At 38.9% G+C, this 27,957-nt stretch overlaps 1 protein-coding gene across 4 annotated transcripts; it reads left to right on the top strand.

Annotated features, from left to right (window-relative positions):
- Nucleotides 1-110: 110 nt before the first annotated feature.
- On the top strand, nucleotides 111-27,757 carry ZC3H7A (zinc finger CCCH-type containing 7A). 4 transcript variants are annotated; one of them, XM_063414329.1, is made up of 24 exons: nucleotides 236-342; nucleotides 1,315-1,350; nucleotides 6,510-6,613; nucleotides 7,758-7,797; nucleotides 8,556-8,753; nucleotides 9,284-9,442; nucleotides 11,001-11,081; nucleotides 11,166-11,207; nucleotides 12,007-12,034; nucleotides 12,548-12,828; nucleotides 14,168-14,375; nucleotides 15,311-15,375; nucleotides 16,068-16,260; nucleotides 17,891-18,052; nucleotides 19,493-19,689; nucleotides 19,927-20,024; nucleotides 21,026-21,207; nucleotides 21,707-21,783; nucleotides 22,340-22,473; nucleotides 22,861-22,966; nucleotides 23,437-23,545; nucleotides 24,393-24,526; nucleotides 24,856-25,019; nucleotides 26,297-27,757. In XM_063414329.1, the coding sequence occupies exons 3-24, from the start codon at nucleotides 6,546-6,548 to the stop codon at nucleotides 26,484-26,486; spliced, it is 2,916 nt and encodes a 971-aa protein (XP_063270399.1). In that variant the 5' UTR covers nucleotides 236-342; nucleotides 1,315-1,350; nucleotides 6,510-6,545; the 3' UTR covers nucleotides 26,487-27,757. The 4 variants fall into 4 exon arrangements, 3 of the variants coding, with proteins under 3 accessions (XP_063270398.1, XP_063270400.1, XP_063270399.1); XM_063414330.1 differs by lacking the exon at nucleotides 1,315-1,350 and having other exon boundaries at nucleotides 147-342; XM_063414328.1 differs by lacking the exons at nucleotides 1,315-1,350; nucleotides 6,510-6,613 and having other exon boundaries at nucleotides 116-342.
- Nucleotides 27,758-27,957: the final 200 nt, after the last annotated feature.

Below are 27,957 nucleotides of genomic sequence, written 5' to 3'. Positions count from 1 at the left end.
CGGGCTCCGGCCCGCTGACGGGAGAGGCGCGCGGGGCCGGGGCCGCATGTAGCCAACCAATCAGCAGCTAAGAGCTTCCCAGCCGCCTCCAATCAGAAGCACCGGTTCCCAAAACAATCGCGGCGAGCCAATGGGAAGCCCGCAGTGCTGGCGCTGGGCTCAGGCCGCCCCCGGGCTGTGCCCGCGGCCTCCCGGCAGCAGGGGGCGCGCGGGGGCGGCGGCGCTGTGCGGGCGGCGCGGAGGAGGCGCTGCCGCCGCTCTCGGTGTCGTTACCGCCGTCGCCGCTGTCGCTCCCGTCCCGCCGGCCCCGCCTCCCGCTGCGCTCCCGCGGCCTCACAGCAGGTACGGGCGGGGGGAGGGACAGACACACCGCATCCCGGTGCCCCTCGGCACCGTCCGCCCGAGGAAGGAGTGCCCAGACGCGGTCGGCCCCGTTGCCGTTCCGCCCCGCTGCGGGCGCGGACAGCCGGTCCCGCCCGTCCCTTCCCCCGCCGCGGGGCCGCCGCTCCCGCCGAGGTGGAGCCGCGGGGTCCCCGCGCCCCTCCCGCCGGGGTCGTGTGTCCGCCCGGCCGCGGCCGCTGCCGGTCCCGCCGAGGCCGCGGCCGGGCCGGGCCCCCGGAGGGCTCTCCCCGGCTGCCGGAGCCGCTCGGCGCGAACAAAGGCGGCGGGCGGGCGGGCTGGGGCAGCACCACCGGCGGGTCAGGAGCTCTCCTGTTGCGCCGTGACTGGAACAATTCCCGGAGAGCGCTGACAGCGGCCAGGCCGGGGCCCGTCCTCTGCCCGCGGCCCCCCGGTACAGGTTTCGGGGCTTTCGGCGCTGACAGGTGCGCGGTGCCTCCTGTCCTTCCCCGGGCGGGCAGGTGCCCGTGCACCGGGCCCCGCTGTGCCCGGGCAGCGCTGGAAGTGTTCGCTCACGGAAAGTCAGAACTGTCTGCAGGAAGTGGGAAAGAAACCCCAAACCAGCCCCAGAACCAAAACCAGCAACGAAACTTAAATATTGGCGATTGTAGCCACCTGTAGTAATACTCAAAATCGATTATCAAAGTTTATCTTGGTTTAAATCCCGTTGATAAATCTGGGTTTATTGGTAAGATGCTCGTCCTTCAGTTAGGTTTTTGGATCTGTTCTTTACTGAAATATCTGAGAGAGTGGTAAACTGAAACCAGCCCGGCTTCTTAATTTCCTGGGGAAATTAAGTGACTTCACAAAGCGTCTTTGTTCTCTCCTGTTTCTTACATGGATTTAAAAAAAATGTAGCAAAACCGTGAAAAAAGAAAATAAATCTTGAAAACTGTCTTATTATTTTGTGGATAGGGAAGAAGTGGGAGGAGATGCAACTAAATACCGAAGGTAAGTAAAGAGTGGGAAATGAATAGGTCTTAAATTACTGCTCTATGTTCTGTTTACTTTCATTCAGATATTTCGTTTTGACTACAGTCCAGTTCACTTTTTAGAAATAAAAAGTGCAACTGTGTTATGTCTGTGTTAGGTGGTTTTTGAGCTGACATAACAGAATTCTGTGATTGTGGCCAGAAGTATTGGATTAAGCAGACGAGTTAACTGGGAACTATTGAAATGTTTGTTGTGTAATGTGTTTCCTGTTTCTCTCTCAGTATCTTGCATGTTTGAAATGTTTCATATAACAGCTCAATGACGCGTGAACATGAACATAAAATCTTTTGTGCTTTTGCTCTCTGAAGAACACATTTATTTTGTACAGATTTTGTATTAAGATTTCTATTTTCCCTTCCTTGTTTTGATGCCAGTCCAAGCCTGATGAGCAGTTAACAATCTCTGTAAGGCATGCTTTTGTTTGCCCTGTAGTTTATTATCTGTAATTATGCTTTTAATCTGTCAGGTGGTTGGGATGGGCAATAAAACAGCTTTGACAAGTCTGCTTTCTGGCAAGGCTGATTCTGTGATGGCACATGCTTGATGTCCAGCTGGATCCCTGGCTGGGTTGGAGCTGGGGGTAGTGGAGGTGTCTGTGTGAGTGGCATCTCTTGAGGAAGCGATTTGGGTGTAGCTACACCAGTGCCACTTCTCACTCAGCTCTTTCGGGGCAGAGTTCTGCTTTCCTGGGCCCTGGGGTGGGAATTACATGGATGTAGCTTTTGGATCCAAATGTCTGAATGTATTGTGCTTGTTGCTGCTGTTAACGGTGCAGGAGGCAGCAGCAGAAATAGGTTTTTGCTTCTAGTAGGTGAGAGGGGTTTATATTGTCTGCGTCTTAGTCAGATCTTCACTCTTGCTGTTCTGTTTCAGTCCTGCTCTTCTCTTTGCAGTATTCCCTTTATTCTAGGGTGTCGTTTCTCTCCTCTGGAGTACAGTTTTCCGATATGGAAACATTGGTGAACTGTTTGTGGTGCTGTTTCATACACAAGCTTCTGGTTTCAGACATTCTGACCAAAGGTTTGACATATGATGGTACAGATGATGGGTTAATTTCTGCCAGAATTTAGGGGGAGGAGGTTGATGTTGGAGTACAGAGGGTTCTCTTCACTTGGTGTGATTTTATTCAGTAATTCAGCTGAACTACTGAGGCTGGTAGAGATCTATCAACTGCAGTAATGATAAAATTTTTGATGTGCTTTGTATTGTACAGAGATCTAATTTGAGATTCCTGTAACCCAGTAAATGTGTTCATAGTGAACTTGGTGATGTGTGGCAGGAGGATATGCTCCTGTAATTTAAAAAGAACACATCTATACACCATCCTTGCTTTGTAAGTTTTAGTTCTGTGCAGAGAGAAGTCCAGCAAGGATCACTGACTTCCAGTTGTTTTCAGCATTTAGGCCTGAAGGTGCAGAGAATGCTTGCTTGAAGTATTTATAATAGAGCCATAAATTTCTATAACAAACAACAGAATTATTTGGTCAGCTGAAGGTCATTAATTCCCAGGGGGGAGTAGTTCTGGCTCCCAAATGACATTATGCATTTTCAAAGCATTCTCCGTTCATCTCTAAAGAGGCAACGTGCAAAACTGTGCAAGAGGAGAAAGGATCAGTCCTTCCCAGTTCCTGTCCTGTGGGAATGAATTTTCAGCTGGGGGAACTTGTGTGCATGGCAAACTGGAGATGGTTGCTCTCTGATCCTGCAGTTGAGAAATGGAAAGGCTCAACTCTCTATAGTTTTACATAGTGGCACCTTCCTTTTTACAGTAGCCAAGGCCTATATTCTTTCTACAGAAGAACTCAATTTCTACATTCTGTATGAATTTATTCACTTGTGTTCCAGAGATTTGCTTTGAAAAGATAGTGTAACAATTGTACTCAAAGCCCTTGTGCCTGAATATGGCACATGGTATATGCTAGATGATGGGAATGTCCTTTCAAATTTATTTTGAAGGCCTTGGAAGTGCTAAAATATAGAAAAGAAGAAAACTGTCTTGCCATATGCTGGAAGGAAGGCAAATAACCAGCAAGAGGCATAAGTGGCTTTGTATAAGAGAGGAGTGGAGATGTTCCTGCCTGCCTGCACTGGCACAGACCTGTTGTCCTTCAGATCTCCTGTTAGGATGGGTAGAACAGCATCTGTCAGAAAAGGCATCGCCCGCTCCTGGCAGAGTCCTGGCTGTCACTTGGCTCCTGCTTCTGGGAAACAGGATAAATTAAACCCAGTGATGAAGATAAAACAGGATAAATTGTTCTTTGAAATGTCTAGGCAGCTTTTTTTTTCCCCTTTACTACATTTAGTAAATTGAACTTGTACTGGTCTCATAGCAGCAGTTGTAGAAATACTGCATTTAATGTAACAATTAGTTCTGCCTGTGCTGTTAGTTAGTGATACATTAGTCTACCTTCTTTTTTTTCCCCTTGTTATTTTTTCTTTACTTTAGGTTGTTTCTCTCAGTGAATTGCACAAAGAGTAAAACAACAGTAGAGGCTTTGCTTTTTTTGTAATTTTTCAAGCAACAAAGCAGCCATTTAGACTGTTGAAATGTATGTATGTAGGTACATAAGTTTGTTTTTCTTTCAATTCTGTCCCTGTAAATGGAGAAGAGCTGTTGCTACATGGGTGGGAGTTTCATCTTGGAAAGTGGATGGATGACATTAAAAGGCAAGATATGATTGCTGTTTGCCTTGTGTATAACTGAGTCTTAACATGATTCTGGTTGCTTCAGAGGATATAAGGAAAATTTTGGGTGGAAGAGATACTGTTAAAGGTGCTGTCTGAAACAATTTTAAGTCCTCTGCAAAATCATCAAATTTTGGGGCAATTTGATTGTCAAAGTATTCTAAGGAAAGATAATTTTTGTCTGAATATCTTGTGGATGCAAATGAATAGGAAAAAAAATAGAAAACTGCTTTGAATAATAAATTTCAGCACTCACATATGTTCATTTTTCAGCTATTCTTATATATGCGATGCCAGTGTGTAATGTTTCCATTAACTTGATTGTTATGGAGAAATAGGATCTGCATATCCTCAAGTTCAAGATATTCTTAAATGTTATCTTAGAGGTGATAAATAAATGCAGGTGTAACTGTGTTGGACTTTTCTCCTGTCTTGGCAAGTTAGGGTGGAATACTGGGATTTCTTAAAATTAGTAAAGCTGATTTTAATATTTGCCCTGATTGTGGCATATGCAAGACTCTTGTGGGGCAGGGTACTACGTTAACTGTTAATTCACAGGGTTAAAATGTGTTTTTCAAAGCTTACTTCTGAGGGAAAATGTGCTAATATTCCTACTTTCTTTGGTTAGTGTGAGAATTTCTTATTCTTACAAGACTTTGTTTGAATTCCAAAACCTAATCCATAAGTGAGTAAATAAAAACTATTCAGATGCCAAATAGAATGTCCTTTAGGCATTTATATTTTAATTTCTTTGTGGATACACTGTTATTTATTAAAAACCTTTATCTTATAGCATAGTCTGTATAATTAACTTTTGGAAGAAAAGGTGATGCATAAAATGACATGAGAAACAGGTTAGTTCCTGTCTGGAGAGTAGATTATTGAGGGTTATTTATATACCCAAGCAAGCAATAGCTGAAAAATTCCTGTTAGTGAACTATCACAGCTGTCCATGATATTTATCTAAAGACTGAGTTTTATTTTCATGTTTTTATAAAGCTTGCTCTTACTGAGGACACAGTGGGAAGTGAGGTGAAATGGGGACCTTGGAGTGCTTCCAATAATTTGTTAAAAAATTACTCATTTTTATGCTCATTTTAGGAATGCTTTACAATAGGATTAACATGTAATGCCTTGAAATAGTCTAGACTTCCTACCTTCATTTAAGGGGCTTTGAAAAGGTTTGTAAACATTATTCAAGCTGAAAATTCTTCAGTTTGTTTCCTTATTCCAAATGATTCAGAGAAAGTAGGGTATCTTCTGCAGCCTGTTTCTGCTCTCAGTTGGGGTTTTGTGGAGTTCACTGGGCATTAATTTGTTTTTCACTTTACTTTGTTTTCATTCTTTTGCCACTGATGTGAAATGGCAACCTGGCACAAAATACTGGCTTTTATAAGCTTAGTTTCAGGACTAACAGAAACATACTGCATGTAGTTCAATTTTTTTTAAATAAAATTCCCACAAAAAGTAATTTTCTCCACAAAGTATACCCATTTCCTCTAGCTAAAAGCCTTTTTCTGAACTTGAGTATTTTCAGAATAAAACTTTGTCCTACTGATCCTTTTTTTGAAAAAATAAGTTGTATTCTTACATCACAATTGGACATAACTATGTATGGTTGTGACAGCAACTTCAAATAGCCGTGTATTGAAGGTTCTGCAGATCATATCAGCTTGTTTAACTTGAGCATTTGTAAATCCAGTCAATTAAAGACACAAACTAAAAAGAAAATCACCAGTTGTGACAAATTGAACTGAAATGTTGAGCTGATGATGTGGAGTTACATTGAAGTAATTCAGTTTTTCAAGTGAACTAGGCAGTCTCTGCTACCGGTGAAGCGTCCAAGGTTTTCACCTTGGCTGGCTGGTGGATATTAATAAAGCATTAATGTTTGCTTCTAATTTCACCTTAGTGCTTGGGGGATGATGAGATGCTGTAGAACTAGACTTCATGGGAACTTTCTCATCAGTTTGGTTTTTATTAATAAGTATACCAGGATCTTGAGTTTAGTTCCGCTTCAACAAACAAATAAAAGAAGTGTAAAGCTCTTAGAAGGGGACAGTGTGGACCTTCAGCTCAGGTTAGCAGTAATCCCTGAAAAGCTGGGCTTGTAGCTTGGTGCAGTTACAGAGGACTCTGCCTCCTCTGGAGGACGTGAGTGGAACCCAAACATAAATTAGAAATTGGAGGAGAGGTTCTCTGCAGAAATATTGTGTAACTGGGCACTGATGGGGGGTGTTGCTGTGACCTGGGGCTTGTCCCTCTGTCTCTGCGGGTGCCTCAGCCGTGTCAGGAGTTTCTGCAGTGCTGTGAAGCTTGGTGCAGAATCATTTTGTACAATGGACTGAGTGTTGATGTGAGAGTGGATCCTTCTGGGCCAAATGCACTCTGAAATGAATTATAACAGCCATTTGTCTCTGTTCCTTTTTGAGGAGTGGCATATCCGAAAAGTGGATGTTCAGGATAACATGTCCAATGTGTCGGAAGAGAGAAGCACTAGACAACAGGACATTAAGAAAGGACTCCAGTTTATAGAGTATGGCTTTGTGGTTTTTATTTTATATGTTCGTTCACATGTGTATATGTATTTCTGAGATGGATGGCTCTGGGAAGGGCCTTTTGTGTTTTCCTCAGAATGTTTGCTAGTGCTAACATGTTAAACAGGGAGCAGCTTTAAAGAAAAGACAGCACTTCTCTTTGTTCCTAAACAGAGCAAATTGAAGGTGAGAGGTTATTCCTTTCCTGCCTTTGAGAAAAATTAGCATTTAATCTTTTTTTTGTGGGTAGAAAGTGTTGCTAGCCTAATAATCCACTTTAAGAATAGCTACACCTAAGACTAGGTTGCTACTGAAAAGGGATGGGTTTGCTCACCACTACCTAAATATTTTAATTCTCTGGAGCTAAAATTTAAGCTATTGAGAAATCATCTGAGTATTTAATTTTCATTTGGGTCAATGCCAAATTCTTTCGAATCTTAAAATCCTTTTGAAATTTCATACTAGTTCACTGTTCATATGTGTCATTCTTAGAAAACAAAACCAAAAAAATCAACCAACCCAAAACCTCTTCCCCCAAACCCTGACCATTTAGAAACTATTTAAAAACAGAACCTCAGTTAACCTGTATGCAAAAGGAAAGGATTCCTGCTTTTCTTCCTGAAAATGTAGAAGACCTCTTTTATGTCCTAGAGAAAATCTGTTGCATGTCGTACAAAAGAACTCTTAAAATTCCTGTTGTGTCATTGGTATGACTTAATTAAAATTAATGTGGGCTTTTGACAGATAATTTGTCATTTTATAGTACTTACTAGAAGATTGCAGTTCTCCTCATCTGTGACATGGTTCTGCACATGGGAGAAGAAGGAAATTGCTTTTAAACAAAGAACATGATGTCTAAAAGTCTCAAAGCATTCAAAACCTTAATATGTTTTGAACAGCAGAGTTCAGATTGTAACTTCATGTAACTTCAGAAGAAAGTGAGCCATTAGTGATGAGGAAGCTCAGTTTTTTAATGAAAACTCATCTGCAGCACTTTTCCTTATTCGGTGCAGGCTGTGGGCAAAATTCAGAGATTTGCCTGTTGCAGAAGCAGGGCTGCTTTTCCTAAGAACCAGCATTCCTCAGTGTGATTATCTTTTAAGCAATATGTATAATAAGTGAAGCTTGTCATTTCTTTTCTAGATCCACTTTGCCCTATCCAGGGACGCAAGAGCAATATGAGGTAATGAAATGACTTCTGAATTTCCAGAAGAGTTTTTAACATGGACCTGTATTATTATAGTTAATCTTTGTTTTGGTCATTATTTAGGTGATGATATAATAGGAATGGTAATTTAAAAACTCTCAGTATTGTAGCAGTTTAACTATTAACATTATGATACAGGTATTCAGATGTTTGGGTGTCCTGAATTTACTCATACAGCAGTTGAGAGGAAATCTCTCTGTGCTGGTGTTGGGGATAAATTTGGAGCATTAATGAAATGAAATAATGTGCTATTCTGAGTAAAGTTCAGAGCAGCACAGCAAAAGTAAGATGAAAGGACTTCAGTCACAGAAACCTTCAGAACATATTTTGTTTCTTTATGTGTTATGATTTTGCATAATTTTGGCTTGTATTTTCAGATTTGTCATTTTAGTTCTTTTTCCAGTGGTAGGTGGTTTCATGGGATTTGAGAACATATTAGATAAAAATGCAGTCATTCACATTTTGATTTAAAAACCCTTTTTGCAAAAGCAGCTTTTGTGTTCTCCTGCTTTACCAGCTGCTATGGCTGCTGCTTGCTGAAAGAATATATGGAACATTTATATACATATTTGAGATTGTCTTGGAAAAATGTCAGAAGAAAAACACTAATGCAGACAAAAATTTTGCATTTCACTCTGATTCCATGAAATGACAAGTATAAATTTTATATTTAAAATTTTCCTTGGAAGTATGGAAGATAAGCTGCTGTTGATGAGTTTTTCTTTTTGTTGCAGTTATTTATACGAGATCTTGTTAGAAATCTTTTTCATGAAGGAAATGACGTATATCGAGAAGGTGATTGGAGAGGATCACTGAGTCATTATACAGAGGCTATAAACATAGCTGATTATGCTAATTCAGAAGAAATCCATGTTTCTGATGATGTTTTAGAGAAGCTGCATGTGAACAGGATCGCGTGTTTTTCAAATATGGTAAGATTCAGTTTCAATAGGATTTCTCCAGAGCAGGATGCAAACAGGGTATGAAGACAAAAGTCTAGTGAGTGAAAAGCTCTTGATGGCACTTTGAGGATTGACATGTTTCAAGTCATCACTTTGGCACGTTCTTTAAAAGCTTTTTACATGTATGATTGAGGTATTTTAGTTGCTAATACTAGAATTAACATAAAAGAGTATTTCTAGGCTTGGAATTTGATGGAACAGTATTTTTATCCATTTACACTGCTGACTGCACTGAGTTGGCTGCTTTCTCTGTGGAACAAGATGGCTCTTGTGAAAGAGCTAAATTTTCTGTGTGACTGTTACTGGAGTTTACATAATGATGGCCCTGCTTGTTTCTAGTTGCCTAATTTGGTGACTTAGCAAAACTAACAAACATGCTGTGCAGTGCCCTTGGTGAATATTTGATTGTGTTTCAATAGTTTTGTCCAATACAGTTCAAATTCACTGTTTCCAGGATCATAGTTCTGATTAGTGGCTTTTTTCTTTTTTTCTCCTCCTAGGGATTGCATGAAAAAGTTCTAGAGGACTGTGAGATAGCATTAAGATTGAATGAAAACAATTTCAGAGCTCTCTATCGCAAAGCAAAGGCTTTGAAGGAGCTGGGAAGCTATAAGAAGGCTTATGATGCTGTAGCAAAATGTTCTCTTGCTGTACCACAGGTGGGTCAATTGTATATTGGTGATTATTTTTAAAGTTAAGCAACATACATTTATTTTAAGACCAAGGTTGTTTCTTCTGGTTTGGGGTTTTTTAATGCAATAAAATATTTTTTATTCCTCTATGCATTATTTTTTCTTGTGGAAGTACATACTGAGGGCAGAGATTACAGTCCCCAAGCTGAGTTTGTTGTGTTAACTTTCAGCAAAAGGAATGCAGTGGGGATCAAGTGCCATGAATATTTGCAATAAGCACTTAGAACCACTGAATTAATTGTTTAAAATTCTCTGTGACATGAAGAGAACCCCACCATAATTGTAATGTACATTTATTCTTTTGATAACTGCATTTTAGCTTTCCAGGTGTGTAGTGACAGTGCATTGTCCTGGCTGTGGATCCCTTGCTGTGCACCCCAGATCTTGGGCTCTGTGTGTGTCAGGCACTGTGTGGTGTGGGAGATGATCTCTAGACTGAAATGCTGCTTTCCATGATTGTTTGTGTGGTTGGGTTGTGTCCTGCAGGCCTTTAGCTACATCCAAACCCAGTTTGGTTCTCTGGGACCCTTCATAATGCAAACTAAAATGCTGTGAGTGAGGATAGTCAAGAGATTTCACTCCAGAAATGCATTCCTGATTTGAACTTAGGTGCTGATGGCATCTTTACATGCTTTGCTCAAAATAGACTGATCACAGGATAAAATACTGACTTATTCATATTCACCTTGCTGCATCCAAGCTGCAGGGAGACACTAGACAGGGTGTTGGGCATGGGTTTGCCTCTGGAGAGGAGGTTTCAGTTGTGTTTCCAAAGACATAAACAGTTCATCTGAATGTGGAACTTTGGACTTTGGATCCTCACTTTGCACTTCCAGAGCTGAATGTTTTTGCTTAAGGTTAATAATGCCTTTATGTAAGTTTTATAAATAGCTTCTCTAGCTGTAGGGTGTGATCTGAATACTAAATCTTAAAATAATTTGAATGGGTAGTTATAACTGTAGGACAGAGGGAAATATGATGACATTTTTAATTGTAGTTGTATGATGCAATGCCTCCCAAAATATAAAGTGCTCATTAAATATTCATCAGTATCGTGTAGTAGCTCGTATGGTAATCAGGAATGTGGCCCTCAATTTGTGTAAAAGCAAAACAAGAAAATAAACCTCCACCCCCTTAAAGAACAAATGCCTTCCTCAAATAAACAAACAAAAAAGCCCACCCACAAAATCAAACAAAACTGAAAATCAACAACAACAGAAAACCCAAAACAAAACAAAAAAATCCCAACAAAACACTTCTGAATTTTTCTGATTTTGGAAGGCCTTTATATTATTCTAAATCCAGATAAAGGGATTCTATGTCCATTTTCTGTCAACATAGGTTTTGCTTGAGGGTAGCTGTATTTGCAGATATAGGTTTCAGTTCTGTGTTTGGGAAAGAATAAAGCTGCATTTTGAGACATCCTGCATATAGGGATCTTGAAGAATACAGACTGAGATATAAACAGATGTCTTTCCTTGATGACAGTATATGTAAATTACGAAATTTTATTTATGTCTTTTAGGATGAAAGTGTGATTAAGCTTACCCAAGAACTAGCTCAAAAACTAGGGTTAAAAATAAGGAAAGCATATGTTAGAGCAAAGGTAAGATTTTATTTTAACATTTTATGTTAAGCTTTCCCTCTTGATATCAAATTTGTATTTAATGAAGGTATCTCTTCTTTGTAGCCACCCTCCTCAAATTCAGTTTCTAGTGATGTATCAACTCAGGTAAGGTTTTACATGTTCCAAGTGGAAGCTGACTGTAAACTTCAGGGAATAATTGTTTCATAATTTCATTATGATGAAGGGACAGTGGTGCAATTGACATTTTATGTTAAAGGCTGTTATTTGGGACTTTAGGGTTCTGTTATGTGCAATTTTGCTGTATATGTAGGGCAGACAAGGACTTAAGTTTATTATTCAAGTTATCTTTGTTGAATAAATGTTAGCTAAAAGATTAAATCCAGTGCAATGCATATTTGCATGTCCTGAGGCAAAAGTGAAGTTAATGGATTTATTTTTTATTTTATTTAGTGAACAATTATCAAAATGAAGGGTGCTGGGATAAAATCCCTTTTACTTATATGCATTTGTCCAAATTTGATCTTCATTAGCAGCTGAACTTGCTTGTATCTTGCTCTTTGTAATGTGTCTGAGTAGCAGTAGTGGAGTTCATCTTTATCTTACAGACCTCTTTCACAGGAATATAGAGATTTTAGCTGTGAAGGAATGAGGAAGTGTAGGAACAGCTCACTTAAGATACCATTTAGACTCTTTAATTCCCTGAAGTGTCATTCTCACTTTGGTTGGTTGGTTGCGAATTTTTAGTGATACCCAAAGTGGATTTCGGTCTGCAAATGGATGCTTTAGCTAAAAAAAAAGTTACCTTTAAATTACATTAGACTTTGTAAATTTGATATTTTCTAAAACCTAAATTTGAGAGGGCTTACATTCTTTGTCTGTAAATAGGTATTTGAAAAATTTTAATGGCTCTTGTGGCTGAGAGGTGTTTTTTTCTCATTCACAGAATTCTTCTGTAGAAGATATTGAGTTAGGTGAGTCTCATGTTACATTACTAATGCTAGGGAGCTGGATATGCCATACAAATCTCATTGCATTAGGAAAATCCAGAAAAAAATTGTCTGGTCATTTGAAAGTCCTGGGGTAAAAGTCTGATCTGTTCATCTCTAAAACTGCATATTTAAGTGGCTGAGCAGATTTCCCTTTGTCTCTCAACCTGATTCGATTGTAACTGCTCCTGTAGTGATCCTCTCCATACTGTCCTCTTCAGCTTGGAAAAATAGGGAGGGGAGAATATGCCAAAGATTTAGTCAAGTATCAGGTCTGCAACTTTTTCTGTTTTAGCTTGAGTAATAAATAAACATTGAGATGAAGATACACATCAATTCAAAGCTGATAGAAGCTGAAAACATTTCATGTGGTTTTGCTGAAACATTTTTCACATTTCTTCACTCCCTCACCCTCCACATTGTCAAGGTAAAAGTTATGCAAGAGCTTCTCACATCTTTGAACAAAGGTTCCAGTCATTCCTATCTTACCTGTTTCAGATTTATCTGACCAGAAACAAGAGACGGTTTCTGCTGCTTCTTCATCAAACTTTGTTTCTGAAGTGTCTAAAGTGTCACCTGTACCTGTCCCACCTTTACCTGCTGTTATGCCTCTTCAGATGGAAAAGGTTCCTCTGCCTTCCACAGTGTTGTCAAATGGAGGGAATGTTTCTTTCCCTATGCCAGAAGCATGTTTAGATTGTGGAGATGGAGATATAATTATTGGAGAAGAACTTGATGAGTTACTTGATTCTGTGCCTGATCCAGATGAAGGTGTAATGGTAAGACTTTATCTGTTTTCTTTCTTGAGAGACTCTCTTTATATGAGTCTCTAAATATGACTGGGATCTCATATTTTTTGTTAGGTGGGCTAGTGGTGAAGTTTGTGTTACCTTTCCTTGTTACATTGAGCTGTCTTTGGACATAGTTTGATTTTATTTCAGCTTCAGATTCCTCTAAATGTGGCTGTACTACTACTTCAGAAATACTGTTATGCTACTACCAATCCTACTTACAGGAAGTACTGTGAAAAGTGAATTGGACATTTGAAGTCTGGGCTAGTCTGTTTTTTTTGGGAGGGGTTGTGCAAATAAACCCTCTTAGAACACGAACAGTGTGTTGGAATGCTCACCCTCTAGCTGTAGAAAGAATGGTTAAACATAAACAAAAAGCTTTGCAGCAGAGTAGTGCTTGGGCTGTGGCCCTCCAGGATGCTCACTGGTATCTCTGCAATCAGAGCTTTGTGCAGATCCCCACCTGGCTGAGCAGAAATGCACCATCATGAGTCTTTTTGTATTTGCAGAAGAGATATTAGAGAAATTCAGTTCTGTGAAGTGTTGTTCCTCCTCACACCGTTATGCCAGCCCTGGAGCAGGCTGTGAAGGCTCCAGAGTTGTGCAGTTGTTAGTCAGAATGAGAGCTGTGACTGATGAGCTGAGGTGTCTGAACTCCCTGCCAGGGCTGCTGGCTCCCTGCTCTGGCCCTGCTGGTCATTTGGAGCATTTGGGAGACTCTGCAGACCTCACCCAACACCCAGACAAGCAGGGAGCTCCTGGGGATGGCAGGCAGGGGAAACTCCCCCTCGGGGTGTGTTCTTAACAAAAGTGTACAGAAGGATGTGTTACTTTTAATGGCAGGAAGGAATGTGACCTGGCCTTTGCAGAATGTTATCATTTGATTGGATCTGAGGATTTACCTCAAAGCCAACTCATATTTCTTTGCTGTACTACAGTTTGAATTACATTTTCTTTATTTAGAAACAAATATTGTTGATATCTGACTCTTCCTACTCTTCCCTGGTGCCTGTAATTTTTAACATAATTTGGAAATTCAGCTATGATCCAATGGATAAAAAAATCCAAATCTTTACTAACTTAGTAAGTGTCTGGTAACTGAACCTTTAGAGTGTTTCAAGGGAATAATGCCTTGCATGTGGGGCATTGTTCAGGGTTTGGTTACTGCAGCTCTGTGCAGGACTCTGGTGTACCTGTCATTGATGTTTTTCAGTAGGTTTACAAAAACTTAGCAGAAACTTGACTAAAAGAAATACTGTTGCAGATTATGTTCTTGAGACTTTTCTTGTTTGGTCTGAACATTCTTTTTAAATTTATTTTTTTCCAGCAAACTACAGGAGCCAGAGGACCCATTCCTGCAGGGAGTGTAGCTCCTAGTGTACCTTTCTCTGCCTCTTTGCTGGGGACACTGCCAGTTACTGCAGGATTTGTTCCCCCAGCTTCTCTTTCAGAAATCTTTTCACAGCCTTTGGCTTCTTCGCTGGAAAACTTTTGTTCACCATTAAGCACCTTTTCAATCAGTGACCCAAAAAGAGGTAAGAAATGAGTCTTAATATTTAACTTTTTATGATGATGAGAGTTGTGAATGAGTCAAGTGGCTTTCCTTTTTAACAAATTAGTTTTTGCAACTATTAGTTATGTTTAACACATAACATTTGAGCTGTGATAATAGTTTTTCAGTGTTGGTTGTATACAAGAATTCATAAATAAAGCTTTTTGTTCCCTGGGGTCTGCATAAGCATGCTCCAAGTGATCTCTGAAGTTTTTCTGTATCTATTATGTAATTTATTTGTTTCAGGTGAATAAGTTTAAAGAAGAAACACTATACCCTCAAACTTTTTTTTTTAAAGAACTTGCACTTACAGCTTAAAGCATTTGTTGTGATTTGTCAGTAAACAAGAATTCTAAAAGGGTAATGTAGCTGTGTACTCTGAAAAAGTACCAGTATTACAGGCTTGGATTCAAACTGCACAGACTGTAATTATGTAGTGAAATCAGGTATGTGAAATAGCAAGATACAAATAACAAACCACAAAAGATAAAACAGAGTTTTGTCTTTAATTACCAATGTTACAGGACTATGCTGCCTTTGGAACAAAGCCAGATGTACAAAATAAAATCAAAAATTGAAGAACCCTCTTACCCCTCTTTGATTTCCTCATTTTTTCATACCCTTTTTGTACTGCACAAGTATTTTCATGTTGCTTCAGTATCTGTCTGTGAATCTGCCTTCAGTATCTGCCGGTGCTGCTGGTGTAGATTTTGAAGATGATTGCCCAACAACTTTTCAACCCAGATGTTTACAAGGGGCTTTTACATAATTAAAAAACCTTTTTGTAGCAAACAAAAAAAAATCTCTCATGTTTGTTGAAAAACCCAAACCTCTGATATTTCTCACGAATGATAAAATTTTTTTGCATGGGATGTTCTGGGGAACTCATTTAATTAAAATATCTTTTTATTCCTTTAGATATCTCAAGTTCAGCTTCTAGAGATGGAACGCCAACACTTAACAGCAATAATTCCCCATTGTTTGTACGTATTTTTTATGTTTTTGTTCACACCAGTTCAAATGTTAACACCTTGGAGGCTTTACACAGATCTGAATTTTTATAGCTGAAGTTTCTATTTTTTAAAAAATAGCACTTCTACATTAAAAGTGGGTTCTGGCTGTGGGAACTTACAGGAATGGTAACAAAAAGCTTACAAAGGTTGTTTTATGTCTGCAAATTTTGACTAATGTCACAACCATTATTCCGTTTTGAGGAACTTGCTGTAGAATACTGTTGAATTGTAAAATAACCAATCTAAAATCCTTTATGATGTGCATACCAAACAGTAGGCACCTTGAAGAACTGTCCTAGTAGAGGAGCAGATGTCACCGTGTGTCTGAGGATGCCTGCTCTCCTTACTGCAGTCGTGCTGTGCATTTTCAGTCACGCTGTGGCATTAATTGCATGAGGAATTGCATTAATGGCATGAAGGATTGCATCCTCAGGAGCCAGGAGGGAGTAGAAATTAGCCTGACAAAGGCTGCTCTTCTGCCTTGGCTCTTGTTTTAGGCTTAGTTTGTGCTGTGTGTGTGGCCTTCGTAAAATCACCATGTCCCTTCTCAGATGTGTGTTTGAAGCCACATTATGGCTTTGAAGAAAAAATTCAGTAGGTTAAATTATAATTGTAGGTAAGTAAATTCTATGTATTAAGTAAAATATGTTCTCTTTCAACAGATAAATGGTCCTAGTAGTTTGTTTGGTTCTGAAAATTACGTGGGAATTGCAGGCCAAACTAGAAATGACTTCTCCAACGTTTTTAGCAGTACAACTGCTAATATAGCTGTATCTCCAGCACTGTCGGGAAGGAACCCACTGGAAGGCACACATGAGCTAAGACAGGCCTGCCAGTTATGTTTTGTCAAAAAAGGTAAGGAGCTATTGGACTTGATGGGCTTCATTTTTTTTTTTTAATTAGAAAGCATACATAAAGTCTTCGTAATTAACCACTATTGGCTTGTAAACCACGTTAATCCTGACTTGTTCTTTGCAGATGTAGCACGATCTTATGATTGGTGAAATATTTCAACCGCTATTTTATCCTCTTTCCTCTTGTCTTTATTTCTTGTCCTAATAGATCTTTGATTTCTAAACCCAGCACAGATCACCACACGCTTTCCCTGTGTGTGAGGTCATTCACATTCTGTATCCGCTTTCCTCCCAAACCCCAGGGTACTGTGAAGAGTGACACCTTTGCTCAAGACTAAATAAAACTTGCAATACTCTCTCTGATTGGCCATGGGGAATTGAACTGCAGTTCAAAGTACCTGGTAACCTTCACATCCCATCTGTTGTATTGTTCTTTCAAACTAATTCTAAATCATAATCATGAGGCTTCCAAACCTTAGTAATAATTAACTCCACTGTATTGACTTAAAGGAGCTTAACCAGTATTGGTCATTAATATAACTAATCTTTTAGGCCTGAGCCATTGCTGGTAGACAGAGTCATATTCTAAAGCCAATAGCTTCTTTTAAAACTAATCTTAAAAATAAGCACTGTGTTTAAAGTTACAAGTATCATTGACATTTATATACTAATAACAAATTGTATCGAGACCTTTAGGGGATGACTATTGTACCCTTAAGAAATTGTATACTAGTATAAAATTATTTTTACTAGAAAAATCCACAAAGTGAAGTTTGACAAACCCTAGAACATGTTCTGCTAAAGCTGGAGCTATAACATATTGGTGAGAGTACTTAGCATGTTCCTAGCTTCACTTTTATGTCAATGCACCTGTTTCCTCTCTTTTTTTCCTTCTCTGTCAAAGCTTAAGTGTCTCCTGCTTTTACTGCCTTTTGAAATGACACTATTCCATCATCTTCTTGTCCAGAGAAAACTGGGTCATGCTCTTGTTCTTCTTCAGTCTCATGAACAGCAAAATTCACTGAGCACTGCTCATCTTCAGATGCTCTTGCTGATGTCTTCATTTAGTACCATCCTAAAAACAGAGTTTGAACCTGGGTGTATTTTTGTTTTCAAAATCACAAAGTTCTGGGATTGCCATTTATCCTTTTGGCATGTGTGAACTTCCTACCAAGTGTGTTTTGTCTCTGAACACGGTACCTCTCCTAATAAAATAAATGTTGAAGGAAGCCATTTACTGATTGCTGGAATTCACCTGCATTGACTTAGTATAGATAAGCAATTTCAGTTTTAAACTAGTGTTACTGGAATGGATACTTTGGAATTTGAAAAAAAGCAGCAATTTGCTGACCCAAAGCAACCTTAGCACAGCATTCCTCCCCAAATATAAAGTAACTTGTGAGTTTTTTCTTGCTGAGACTGCCTTTTGTAAGTATTTGAGGGTTTTTTTTCTGTTGTGCTCAACATGGTGGTTAATGACTTTTGGTTCTTCAGAGCTGCTGGTGTAAGTAGGAATTCTATATAGTGTGTTTGTGTATTTTGCTTTTGGGCTTCTGTGCAGTCTGTATGTGGACATGTTCATGTTTGATTCAATTTATGCAAATACAAGCAATTTTCTGTGATTGTTTCAGGTCCTAAATTATTGGATTATGCTTACCATCCCAATTTAGAACATAAATGTAAGAAGGATATTTTAATTGGTAGAATAAAAAACTCTGAAGATAAATCATGGAAAAAAATACGTCCAAGACCAACAAAGACACAGTATGTGGGACCATATCATATATGTAAAGGTAGGTGTTACAGAGAGTAAAATGATAATGCCTGCACTCAAACTAATGCAATTTAGCTTTTCCATAGTGAAGTATAGAAGGAATTTTTATTTATTCTTGTGGGACACGGAGAAAGAAGTTCTGGGTTGTTTATAATTTCAAAGGCTGTAAGGAGAGCCATATTTTGATCACTAATACAATTATTTAGAGAACGTGCAGTGTACTTCTGTACTGTTCTCCATCAGGAGTAATTTTGCTTTTGAGTGTTGGATGATTACTGTTAAAAACACAGCAAAGAAGAATTTTTGTTAGACTTTTGCAATATGTACTCCCACTTGTGATGTAAGCATGATGACTTGTGTATTAATGAGCAGCTTTATTTGAGCAGAGGGTCTTCTGGGCTCTCAGTACCATTGCCCTAGGTTAGTGCAGCATAGTTGATGGAGGTGTGCATTAGCTGTTTTGAGGAGTTTTACTCTCAAGGTTATTGTTTCCCTGAGATTCTCCTTGGGGTTGCTGTTCCCCAAGGTGCTCAGGGTTCCCCCAGGGTTGCTGTTCCCTGGGAGTTTCCTCTGGGTTGCTGTTCCCAGAGGTAATGAGGTTTTCAGTCTTCTCTTTGCCCTGAGTGTTACACACCAGAGGTAGAGACGACAAGCGGAGTCTGCCGGTGCACATTTCCAAGGTTGTTTATTCTTCATCATCTCAGTCCTTTTTCAACTCTGCCAGGCACTTCCCTGGCAGGGTACCTTATCTTAGTTCTTTCTCAGCTCTGCAAGGTGTCTCCACAGAGCAGGACACGCGGCAGACTGGGCGGATCAGAGAGCCCCGCACCTTATGTACAGTCCCCTTGACCCAACCACTGTCCGAGACGTGTTTTTTATTTACAAAATTTTACCAGTACCTATTACCTATACTAACATGTCAGTTCTACTCTAAGCCAATCTCTAAAACCCAACTCAGCACAAGATGGGGGACGAGAACAAGAACAAGGAAGACAGGGGCCACTCCCCAATTCCTCCATCTTGTCTCTTCAGCCCCATATGCTAAGAATCCTAATTGCTATATTTATATTCTATAATAAACCATCCACTACTTATTTCAAATTCTTAGGATTTGTGATTCTTCCTGCATGTGAGTGTTCACTGCCATGGACAGGAATCAGAGTCAGTGTCCTCCTGGGATCTGTGTGGGTCTAACTGAGCCCCCTGTACAGATCCCAGACCCCCCTGTCCAGTCTCCAAACCCTCCAGGGTGGCCAGAGGGATGTTCTAGACTCCGACATTTTACATTTTCACCGAGTCATTCAGCATAAGGTTTTTTGCTTCTGTTAGATTTAAGTGACAAATCTACAACAGATCTCTGTGATTTCTTTATTAGAAGTATTTCAAACAGATCTAGTGGGGGTTTTAAGACGAATTTCCAAGCAAAGGTGTGTAAAGCTGTGTTGACTGCTGTCCTCAGATGTGGCTGCTGAGGAGGAGTGCAGGTACCCCGGGCACTGCACGTTCGCCTATTGCCAGGAGGAGATCGACGTGTGGACGCTGGAGCGCAAGGGCGCCTTCAGCCGCGACGCTCTCTTCGGGGGACCTGGCAAGGCCAACCTGACTGTGGCCCAGCTGCTGCAGGAGTACCATGGATTATTTATGTTTCTTTGTGAGGTGCTGCTTTATTTCTTATAGCGCAATAAAAACGGTAATAGATAATTAAGCTATGTAGAAAGAAATGCTCTGGTTCACGAATGACTATTTTGTAACTTTTGATAACAGATTTTCAGTAATTATCTGGCTGCCCTTAGATTAGAGACTAAATGAAGTATCTGTTAAAGTCTTTAAGGTAAGGTATGTTTTTAATTGTCCAAAATATATACTATAAAATTACTTGTTTTTCTATTCCAGAAATGTTTTGATCACAAGCCCAGAATAATAAGCAAAAGGAACAAGGATAACTCATCTTCTTGTTCTCACCCTGCTATGCATGACTTTGAAGATAACAAGTATGTTTGAAATACCACCTCTATAAGCTGCAGTTTTAAAGCAAAGGCACTCTTTAATACTGACTTTCATTTCTTACTTGTTGGTCAACTTCTCTTCCTGCTGACTGTTATGCCTTGGCAGTATAGGCAAGACACACTTAAAGAGCAAGTTTTGACAAATGTAACTGAATTAAAGTGAGCTATTTCTTTGTCAGGCATTTAAAATTAGTGTTGTCTGCTTTTAACTTCGAGCCTTGTGGGATTTGGTGTCAGGTTGTTAATAGCTTATCTCTCTGGTGTGCTGTATTGCTGTAAATAGATGTGTAATATTAAATTAAAACAGGAACTCTTAAGTTGTTCTTTCTTTGATATGTTTTTCTTATTTTGCTGTAGTTTTAACTCAGGTTTACCTTAATTACAGTGTATAAAATAGAACATAGTCTTTTTAAACTCAGTTGATAAAACAGTGTGAGGAGTGTCTTTAGTTGTTCTTGGAAAGTTAAAAACGTTTTTATTGTTGTAATACTGTAAAATAGGTTTTGGAGAATTAAGAGACTTTAGTCTTTGTAGGATGTAGAAGTAAGTGGGAGCATTGGAATTGCTTTGTTTGTATTCCAGTTCCCTGTACTGAGTAAGCACTGCTGCTAGGAGAGCTAGGCTGTTACTGTTCTGCATCACCTCTTCCTTAAATGGTGCTCCGTAAAGGAATAAATATGTGGGTTATTAATTAGATCAGGATATATACTTGAAAGTGGACATGATCTGCTTTCCTGCTGGGAAACCAGTGATCCAGCTGGATTGGAATCAGTAATGCTTTGCAGAAGAGGGGCTTTGGATTCTCTCTGTTTAGTGCTGTTCAGTGTGTTTACTCAGCCTAGAAACGATGCTTAGACGTGACCTCCTTCTGGGAACTTCCCTGTCTTTCTGATTTCAAGTAAAAAGTGTTTAAAGAGTATTTGAACAAGCCTTGGTGAAGGATGGTTATTTTAAAGACCATCTAAAGCTGACTCTTTTCCAAACAGGTGCCTTGTCCACATTTTGCGAGAGACTATGGTGAAGTATTCCAAAATCCGCCCTTACCAGGTGCGCTGTCAGCTGGACCTGTGCAGACATGAGGTGCATTATGGCTGCTTGCGAGAGGATAAATGCTTTTATGCTCACAGTCTGGTGGAGCTTAAAGTCTGGATAATGCAAAAGGAATCAGGTGTGTTTAGTTCACTCTTCATTGTATTGCCACTCCTTCCTTTTCTTGCCTCCCTCTGAAGTTTGCAGCTTGAGGTCAGTGCAGGAAGCAAGCAGGAGCAACCTGGTGCCTCTCAGCTTGTGTTTTGGAGAGGTTTTCTGTGGTACATACAGTGTGGGTTTTATAATTACATTGGCATTAGAGCTCTAGTACATTATGGTCAAATACTGAAAGATGCACCTTAACCTGTGTGAGCAGTCTGTAATTTAAAAACCTTGTAAGCTTTCCATTGGGATTACACAGACAGTATTTCTGTTTTGGATGCCCTAATGTTCTTAAGTGTGTGTGGACATAACATCATATCCACCATGTAAATGTATATCATATGTCTGAATACTTACACAATATACAGAAAGAAAAATAGATAAAAGCTTTGGGGTTCAGTAGCATTCCAGTTTGAGCATGTCTGTAAGGCTGCAACAGCTATAAGTACTCAAAGGCTGTTTCCCTTCCTTTACAGGTATTTCACATGATACTATAGTTCAAGAATCAAAGAAGTACTGGCAGAACGTGGAAGCTAGTGCACATGGATCACAGGTATTTTCATTTTTCCATTTAACTAATTGTGCAGTGACTGTGGAGATAATACTTTTTTTATGTGTGTTTATAATGTAGCTTGTTGTAGAAATTACTTTTTTAATGATCTCCAAATAATCGCTTTCAGTGTAGGCTTTCTTCAGCTTGCTCACTTAGACTAAAATTCCTGCTCTGCTGCTGTGCAACTCCCGTTTTGCTTTGCTTCTTCTGTCCCAGGTGGGACATAAAATGTAAATACAAGTTCAAAGTCAGCTGTTCTAGGGCAACTAATTATATTTTCAGTATGTAGCACTTGCATGTGCTTAGTTTGTACATATCATCACAACTTCAGGGTACATATACCTTAATCAGAAATAAGTTTAATTACAAAATGCATTTGTTAAGAAATGCCTAGTTTGAAATGACAAGTTAAGCTATTACAAGGCATGCAATGTAATACTTGCTTCTCAACATGTTTTGAAATCTCTACCATAGGGGGTAATTAATAATTATGTATGGATTTCTTTGTAGATAAAAAATAGCTTTTATTGTTGTTATTTTTTTTTTTTGGCTTAAGATTCTTGGGAACCAAATGAAATATGGATCACTTAATTTGAAGATGAAGTTTGTTTGTGGGCAGTGCTGGAGAAATGGTCAAGTTAGTGAGCCAGACAGAAACAAAAAATACTGTAGTGCAAAGGCAAGACACCCGTAAGTAAGATCAAACAGTGAAAATTCTACTGATTTGTCAGCAATTTAAAACCTCTTTGGGAAACTGTTGCTTCTTGGGAAAAAAATCATACAAGGAATTTTTAAAAAACCCCGAACTGAAGTTGGATAGAGTTATCTCTTTGTAGTATGCTAATAATTAGTACTGAGAAACACTTATGATGGCTACCAAAGTGTTTGTGTTTTGGTTTTGGAGGGGTTTTGTGTATTAAGGGTTTTGATCAAGTTTCAGTAGAATGTCATTTAATCTTAAATATATGATGAAAGCTTTAAAAATAAACTCTCCGAGCTTTCCTGTTTCTGCTTCTGTGCAGAAATTGTGATTTTTTTGGAGTAGTATTTTCTTTCACTGAATGCCTGTGGTTTCAGGTGGAGCAAAGATCGCCGTGTGGTGCTGGTAATGTCTAATGAACGTAAGAAGTGGATGACCATTCGTCCTCTTCCTGCAAAGAAACAAGTGCCTCTGCAGTTTGATGTATGTTAACCTAAAACTGACATTTTGGTTAAGACAGTAGGTAATAGTCACTGGAAAATATGAGTAATTGGGCTGGTTTCAGTAGTTCAGCAGAAATTCCCATGGGAGTTGGTAGGAAAATGTTCGTAGTGTTTCTACAGCATTCAGCCTTAGAAAAGCACTGATCTCGTGTTACTGCTGAGTTCCTTACTTGTCAGTGGAAGTAAATATTTCTGAAATAATTTATACATATCTGTGGTCTGGTAGTGTGATAGGAGGCAAAAAACACTCATAGTACTTGCTTCCAGCAGTTCTCTTTTTCTAACTATAATAAATGTGGTTTTTTGTAAAATAAACATTTTTATTTTTCACATCATATAAATGTTTGACTGGGAGGGAAAACACTATCTAAGACTGAAAAAAATTGAAAAATTCTACTAGCATCCATTCCGCTTTACATTCTTAAGGATTTTTTTAAATTCATGTTCCAGTTGTGCAATCATATTGCTTCAGGCAAGAAATGTCAGTATGATGGAAACTGCTCATTTGCTCACAGTCCTGAGGAGAGAGAGATGTGGACCTATATGAAGGAGAACAGCAGTAAGTAGAAAACAAATCTAACATGTTGTAAAACTAATGTTCTGCTTTCCATTCTTGTACTTCAATTACTTTTTAATCTAATTTCTTTAATCATCTTTTGGAGTAAACCTTGCAGGTGTCCTTGTCTTTGAATTTAAATAAACCCAGACCAGGCATTCCAAAATAGTATTAAATAAAAATAGCTGTTTTGTGTATTCGTTCCTTGATTTTTTTTTTTTAACAATGAAGTAGCTTGTGTTGTTTTTTCAGTTGTCCTAGAAATATGGATCCTTGCAGCAACATTAGTTGGTTTTTGTACCCTGTATTGCCATGTGTACACACATGGATTCATGGAATTACATATGGGGGAAGCTATTTGCAGAACAATCCCCCCCACTGTATTTACTGGGAGTCACCATTCACTTTCTGTTGCTGACTTTATTATCCCATCAATGTTACTGGGGAGAAAGCATCAAAAATCAGAAATAATAAATGACATAAATGATCAGATCATGGTCTGCAAGAAAGCAAACTAAATTTACCAGAAGCTGTAGCACACATGAGGTCAGTTCTGTGAAATTCAGGTGTGGGTATGCAGCAGGACAAGTGCTGTCTGTGCTTTGGGTGCCTGTTCAGAAACCTGAATCCTGCTGTCCCCTCAGAGGCACAGAGGGCTCTTGGGCAGAGATGCCTCTTCCCCTTGGCTCTTAATCTCTGAACTGTGTAACTGTCTACATCTGTTTCCTAATCCTTTTCTTCTTAGAACAGGTGGGGACTGAATTATGCTCACAAACTCAGTCATTTATCTAGTGTTCTCAAACTTTTGCCTTAATTGCTAATTACTTATTTTAGCTTCTGCTCTCATTAGTTCAAGACTTGGAGCAGTTGTATGACATATGGCTAAAAACTCAAAAACCAGAAAAAGGAGATGATACAGCTGCTCAGGCAAGCAAAGAAAATGGGAAGCAAATTCACATGCCAACTGACTATGCTGAAGTTACAGTAAGTAATCATAGGTATAATCCTAAATCCAAGCATGTTGGGGTTTGTTTGGCTGGTTTTTTCCCAGTCAGTAATTTAGGTTGTTTCTTTTATTTTCTTGGTTCTTCCTTAGACCATAGATTGCTACACTAAATGTAACTGACAATGTACATCTTCTAAAGCCAGTGGAGATCATAAACTTTAAGTGATTGTTAAAGTAATTGTGTCTGTTCAGGTAAACGATATCCTGCAGGCCAACATAAAGGAAACATTCAAAATGTGTTAGGAGAACTTCTGTCCTTACAGCATTGAATTCACAATGTTTTGTTTTCAAATTCCTTGTAAAACAGGTGGATTTTCATTGTTGGATGTGTGGGAAGAACTGCAATAGTGAGAAGCAATGGCAGGGTCACATTTCTTCTGAAAAGCATAAGGAGAAGGTTTTCCACACTGAGGATGATCAGAACTGCTGGCAGTATCGCTTTCCAACCGGATATTTTAGCATTTGTGATAGGTATGTCTTTTTTGAGATGGCAAAAATGCTGAAAAATGACAGTTCATAGTTTAAATAATTAAGGCAGTTACTGGTTCTGACCAAGTTTCTACTATTTCTTGATTTGCATACATCTTTTAACAAGGAAATAAGTAATCAACAGTATTTTAACATACTAGAACTCAGAGAGTGATAAAGTGCCTAATTTTGGAACCAAATTAACTGCCTGTGTGATGTTAATGAATGGTAGCAGGTTCATTGCAGCTGTGGGAAGTGAATATTGTTGGTATTATTACAAGTTTACCTAGGCATCTGCATATTAATTAGAGCCCAAGAACAGTACCTTGCTGGGCAGTGATACTGGAGCTTTAAGGCAAATAGAAATGTTGTTAGCATCAAACCAAATTTGTTAAAATTGAGTATTTGTTATTAGAAATTATTTATCAACATGTGGAAGAGAACTTCCAAGATCTGTTGGTTTTCCCCAGCACTGCTTGTATGTTTTGCTGCTCCCTTTAATTCTTAAGTGCAGCCTGTTTTACCTGACTTCATTAGACTTTTTTTTTTGTAAATCTGTTGGAAATTCTTCTCTCTGTTAGAATCTGTTTGGAAGGCTAAAAACCTTGGAACTGAACATTCTGGAGTTTAAGGTTCAGTTTGCTGGTACAGATGCTTTTGTTACTCCATTTTCAGTTGAAGATTTTGAGTTTCTTGGAGATCTTGAGAAACTGCCTAGCAGAGAAAGCAAATTTATTTTTCATTTGTAGTCTTTACATGGAAAATTACATGTCTCTTTACTGAATTTTTAAGAGCATTAATTTCACATTCTAAATGTATTTGTTTTGAACATAACAGACCTTGGATATGCAGCATAAAGTGAATACAAACTGGCATGTTAAAGTGTTCTGAGTATTCTAACTTCAATTTTAGTTAACAAGGGTAATTAATTGGATTTTTTTAACAATAGTCGTTTCTTAGCTTAGTGAGATAAATGATAATGTATTCATTAACATGATGAACTTGATGGCTTCAAGCATAAAGCGTCTGTCTAAGTAGAAATACGAAGAATAGAAAGAAAGAGCCATCTTTTGTCCTCTGTAAATATTTGACAGCTGGGAAAGAAAAATACAACCAAATGCTAAACAGAGTTAGTGTCATTTAACTTTTAAAAGTATACACTCTTCCAATTTTTTTTTGTGCTTACTATGTAGCGTATTTGAAAAACATGACCTGAAGAAAATACACCGTAGTGATCATGGTAATTCAATGAAAACACTGTTCAAAATCTGTCTTAACAGATATATGGCTGGTACTTGCACTGAAGGAAACAACTGTAAATTTGCCCATGGAAATGCTGAACTCCGTGAGTGGGAAGAACGAAGACAAGTTTTAAGAATGAAACTCAGCAAAGCAAGAAAAGATCACTTGATTGCTCCCAGTGATAATGACTTTGGAAAATATAGTTTTTTGTTTAACGATTTAAACTAATATTGAGATGACACATACATGTTACCAGCTGGAAGCATAAACCAGAAAATTTGACAATAATCAAAAGCATGTGACAGAAAAGCTGCAGGTTTTCTGCTTTTATTGGCATACATTGTTCCTCCTGAACAGCAAAGTATGGTAGATTTAGGGGGATTGAGCAGACCTGTCTATGCTCTCATGAAACAGAGTGGTGATTAAAAAAATCTGAAGTATTATGTGCTTACTCACCTCCTGTTGGACAGAATGTTAGGAAATAGAAGGGGGGAAGAGTGGTTATAATATCTAGGAAGCCCCCTAGTCTCAGACCTTCAGTTGAAAAACTTTAAGGTATCAAGGTATTGCAAAAAGGAGTTTTGGTGGGCTAAGAAAATGATGGATGAAAATTCTTCAGATCTTTTAATGGAGAGGATTTGTTTAAAACAAAGTTTGCTACTTATCTATATGTAGGTTGCTAAAAAGGATTTTCTTATTAAAGATTTTAAACAAAATAACCATTTAACTACAATATATGTTGAATGGGTATTTTTTCTCTTTGTATGTTTCAATATAATTTACTGAAAAAGGATCTTGGGAGGAAAAAAGTATTAATTTTTGAAAATGAAGTAGTTAAAATTCTGTTTCTTGGTCTTTGCTGTTTAAATGATGATTTTGAAAGATTACACTTGTATGTCAGTATTGTGTATTATTGTATGGACTAATGTTGCCTGTAATAAAGAGAACTTTACACAAAGCTGTTTTCTGCATGTAGCCTCTCAGGATTGAGATTTTGTAAAAGCAATGATTTGCCAGTTAGCAAAAGCTTGAGCACCTGTAGCTAAACATTTACTGAGTTGGTATTTGTGTCGCTAGCGGCTCGTTCGCAGTTTTCTGTATTGTCATTAGCTTTGGCATCACTCAAGTGACAGAAATGGCCAGTGAGTTGTGGTATAGACAGGCGCTTTGGGGCTTGGTAGTGCTGGGACAGGTTTTCAGCCGTGGGCATGGCCAGGAACAGCGCCTCAGCTGCACGGTGGATGGTGATTCCCGTTCATTGCCTTTCCTGCAGAGCCCAGGAAATGGAAAACATTTGCGGGCTGAGGTGACTCCTGACTGCTGAGCCTTTGTTGTGTTTTGGCTTCTCTGCAGATCCTGCTTTCAGTTTTGTGTTCGCTTATTCCTTCCCTCCCCCAATTTTCTTTCAACCGTTCATTCAAAATAACTAAAACTAGGTTTCTTCTTCCCTCCTCCTTCCCCCTACCCCCGGTACTTTTCTCTGTTCCTGGCTGACCTTACATCACTAGAAGAGCTTTAACAATGACCTCAGTAGTTCGAATGTAGTCATTGGGCGTACATTGTGTATGTAAAAAGTGTTGAACCAAAGTTCAGTGCTGGCCATGCACGCCATGGATGCTGTGTCCCTTTCACTTCACAGAAGCACAACTGATTTCAAACCAACACCTTACTACGTGTGCTTCAGCCATAGCTCGGGGCT

Source organism: Prinia subflava, chromosome 17 (genome assembly GCF_021018805.1).
Source record: "Prinia subflava isolate CZ2003 ecotype Zambia chromosome 17, Cam_Psub_1.2, whole genome shotgun sequence".
NCBI classification, from domain to species: Eukaryota; Metazoa; Chordata; class Aves; order Passeriformes; family Cisticolidae; genus Prinia; species Prinia subflava.
The sequence above is the reverse complement of the archived record's forward strand: the minus strand, read 5'-3'. Positions and strand labels throughout refer to the sequence as shown.

Coding starts and splice junctions, on each gene's coding strand:
- ZC3H7A (XM_063414328.1), top strand. CDS start 131: ATGGGAAGCCCGCAGTGCTGGCGCTGGGCTCAGGCCGCCCCCGGGCTG. Junction 343..7,757: donor CTCCCGCGGCCTCACAGCAG/GTACGGGCGGGG, acceptor TTTCTTTTCTAG/ATCCACTTTGCCCTATCCAG. Junction 21,208..21,706: donor GATAATGCAAAAGGAATCAG/GTGTGTTTAGTT, acceptor CTTCCTTTACAG/GTATTTCACATGATACTATA.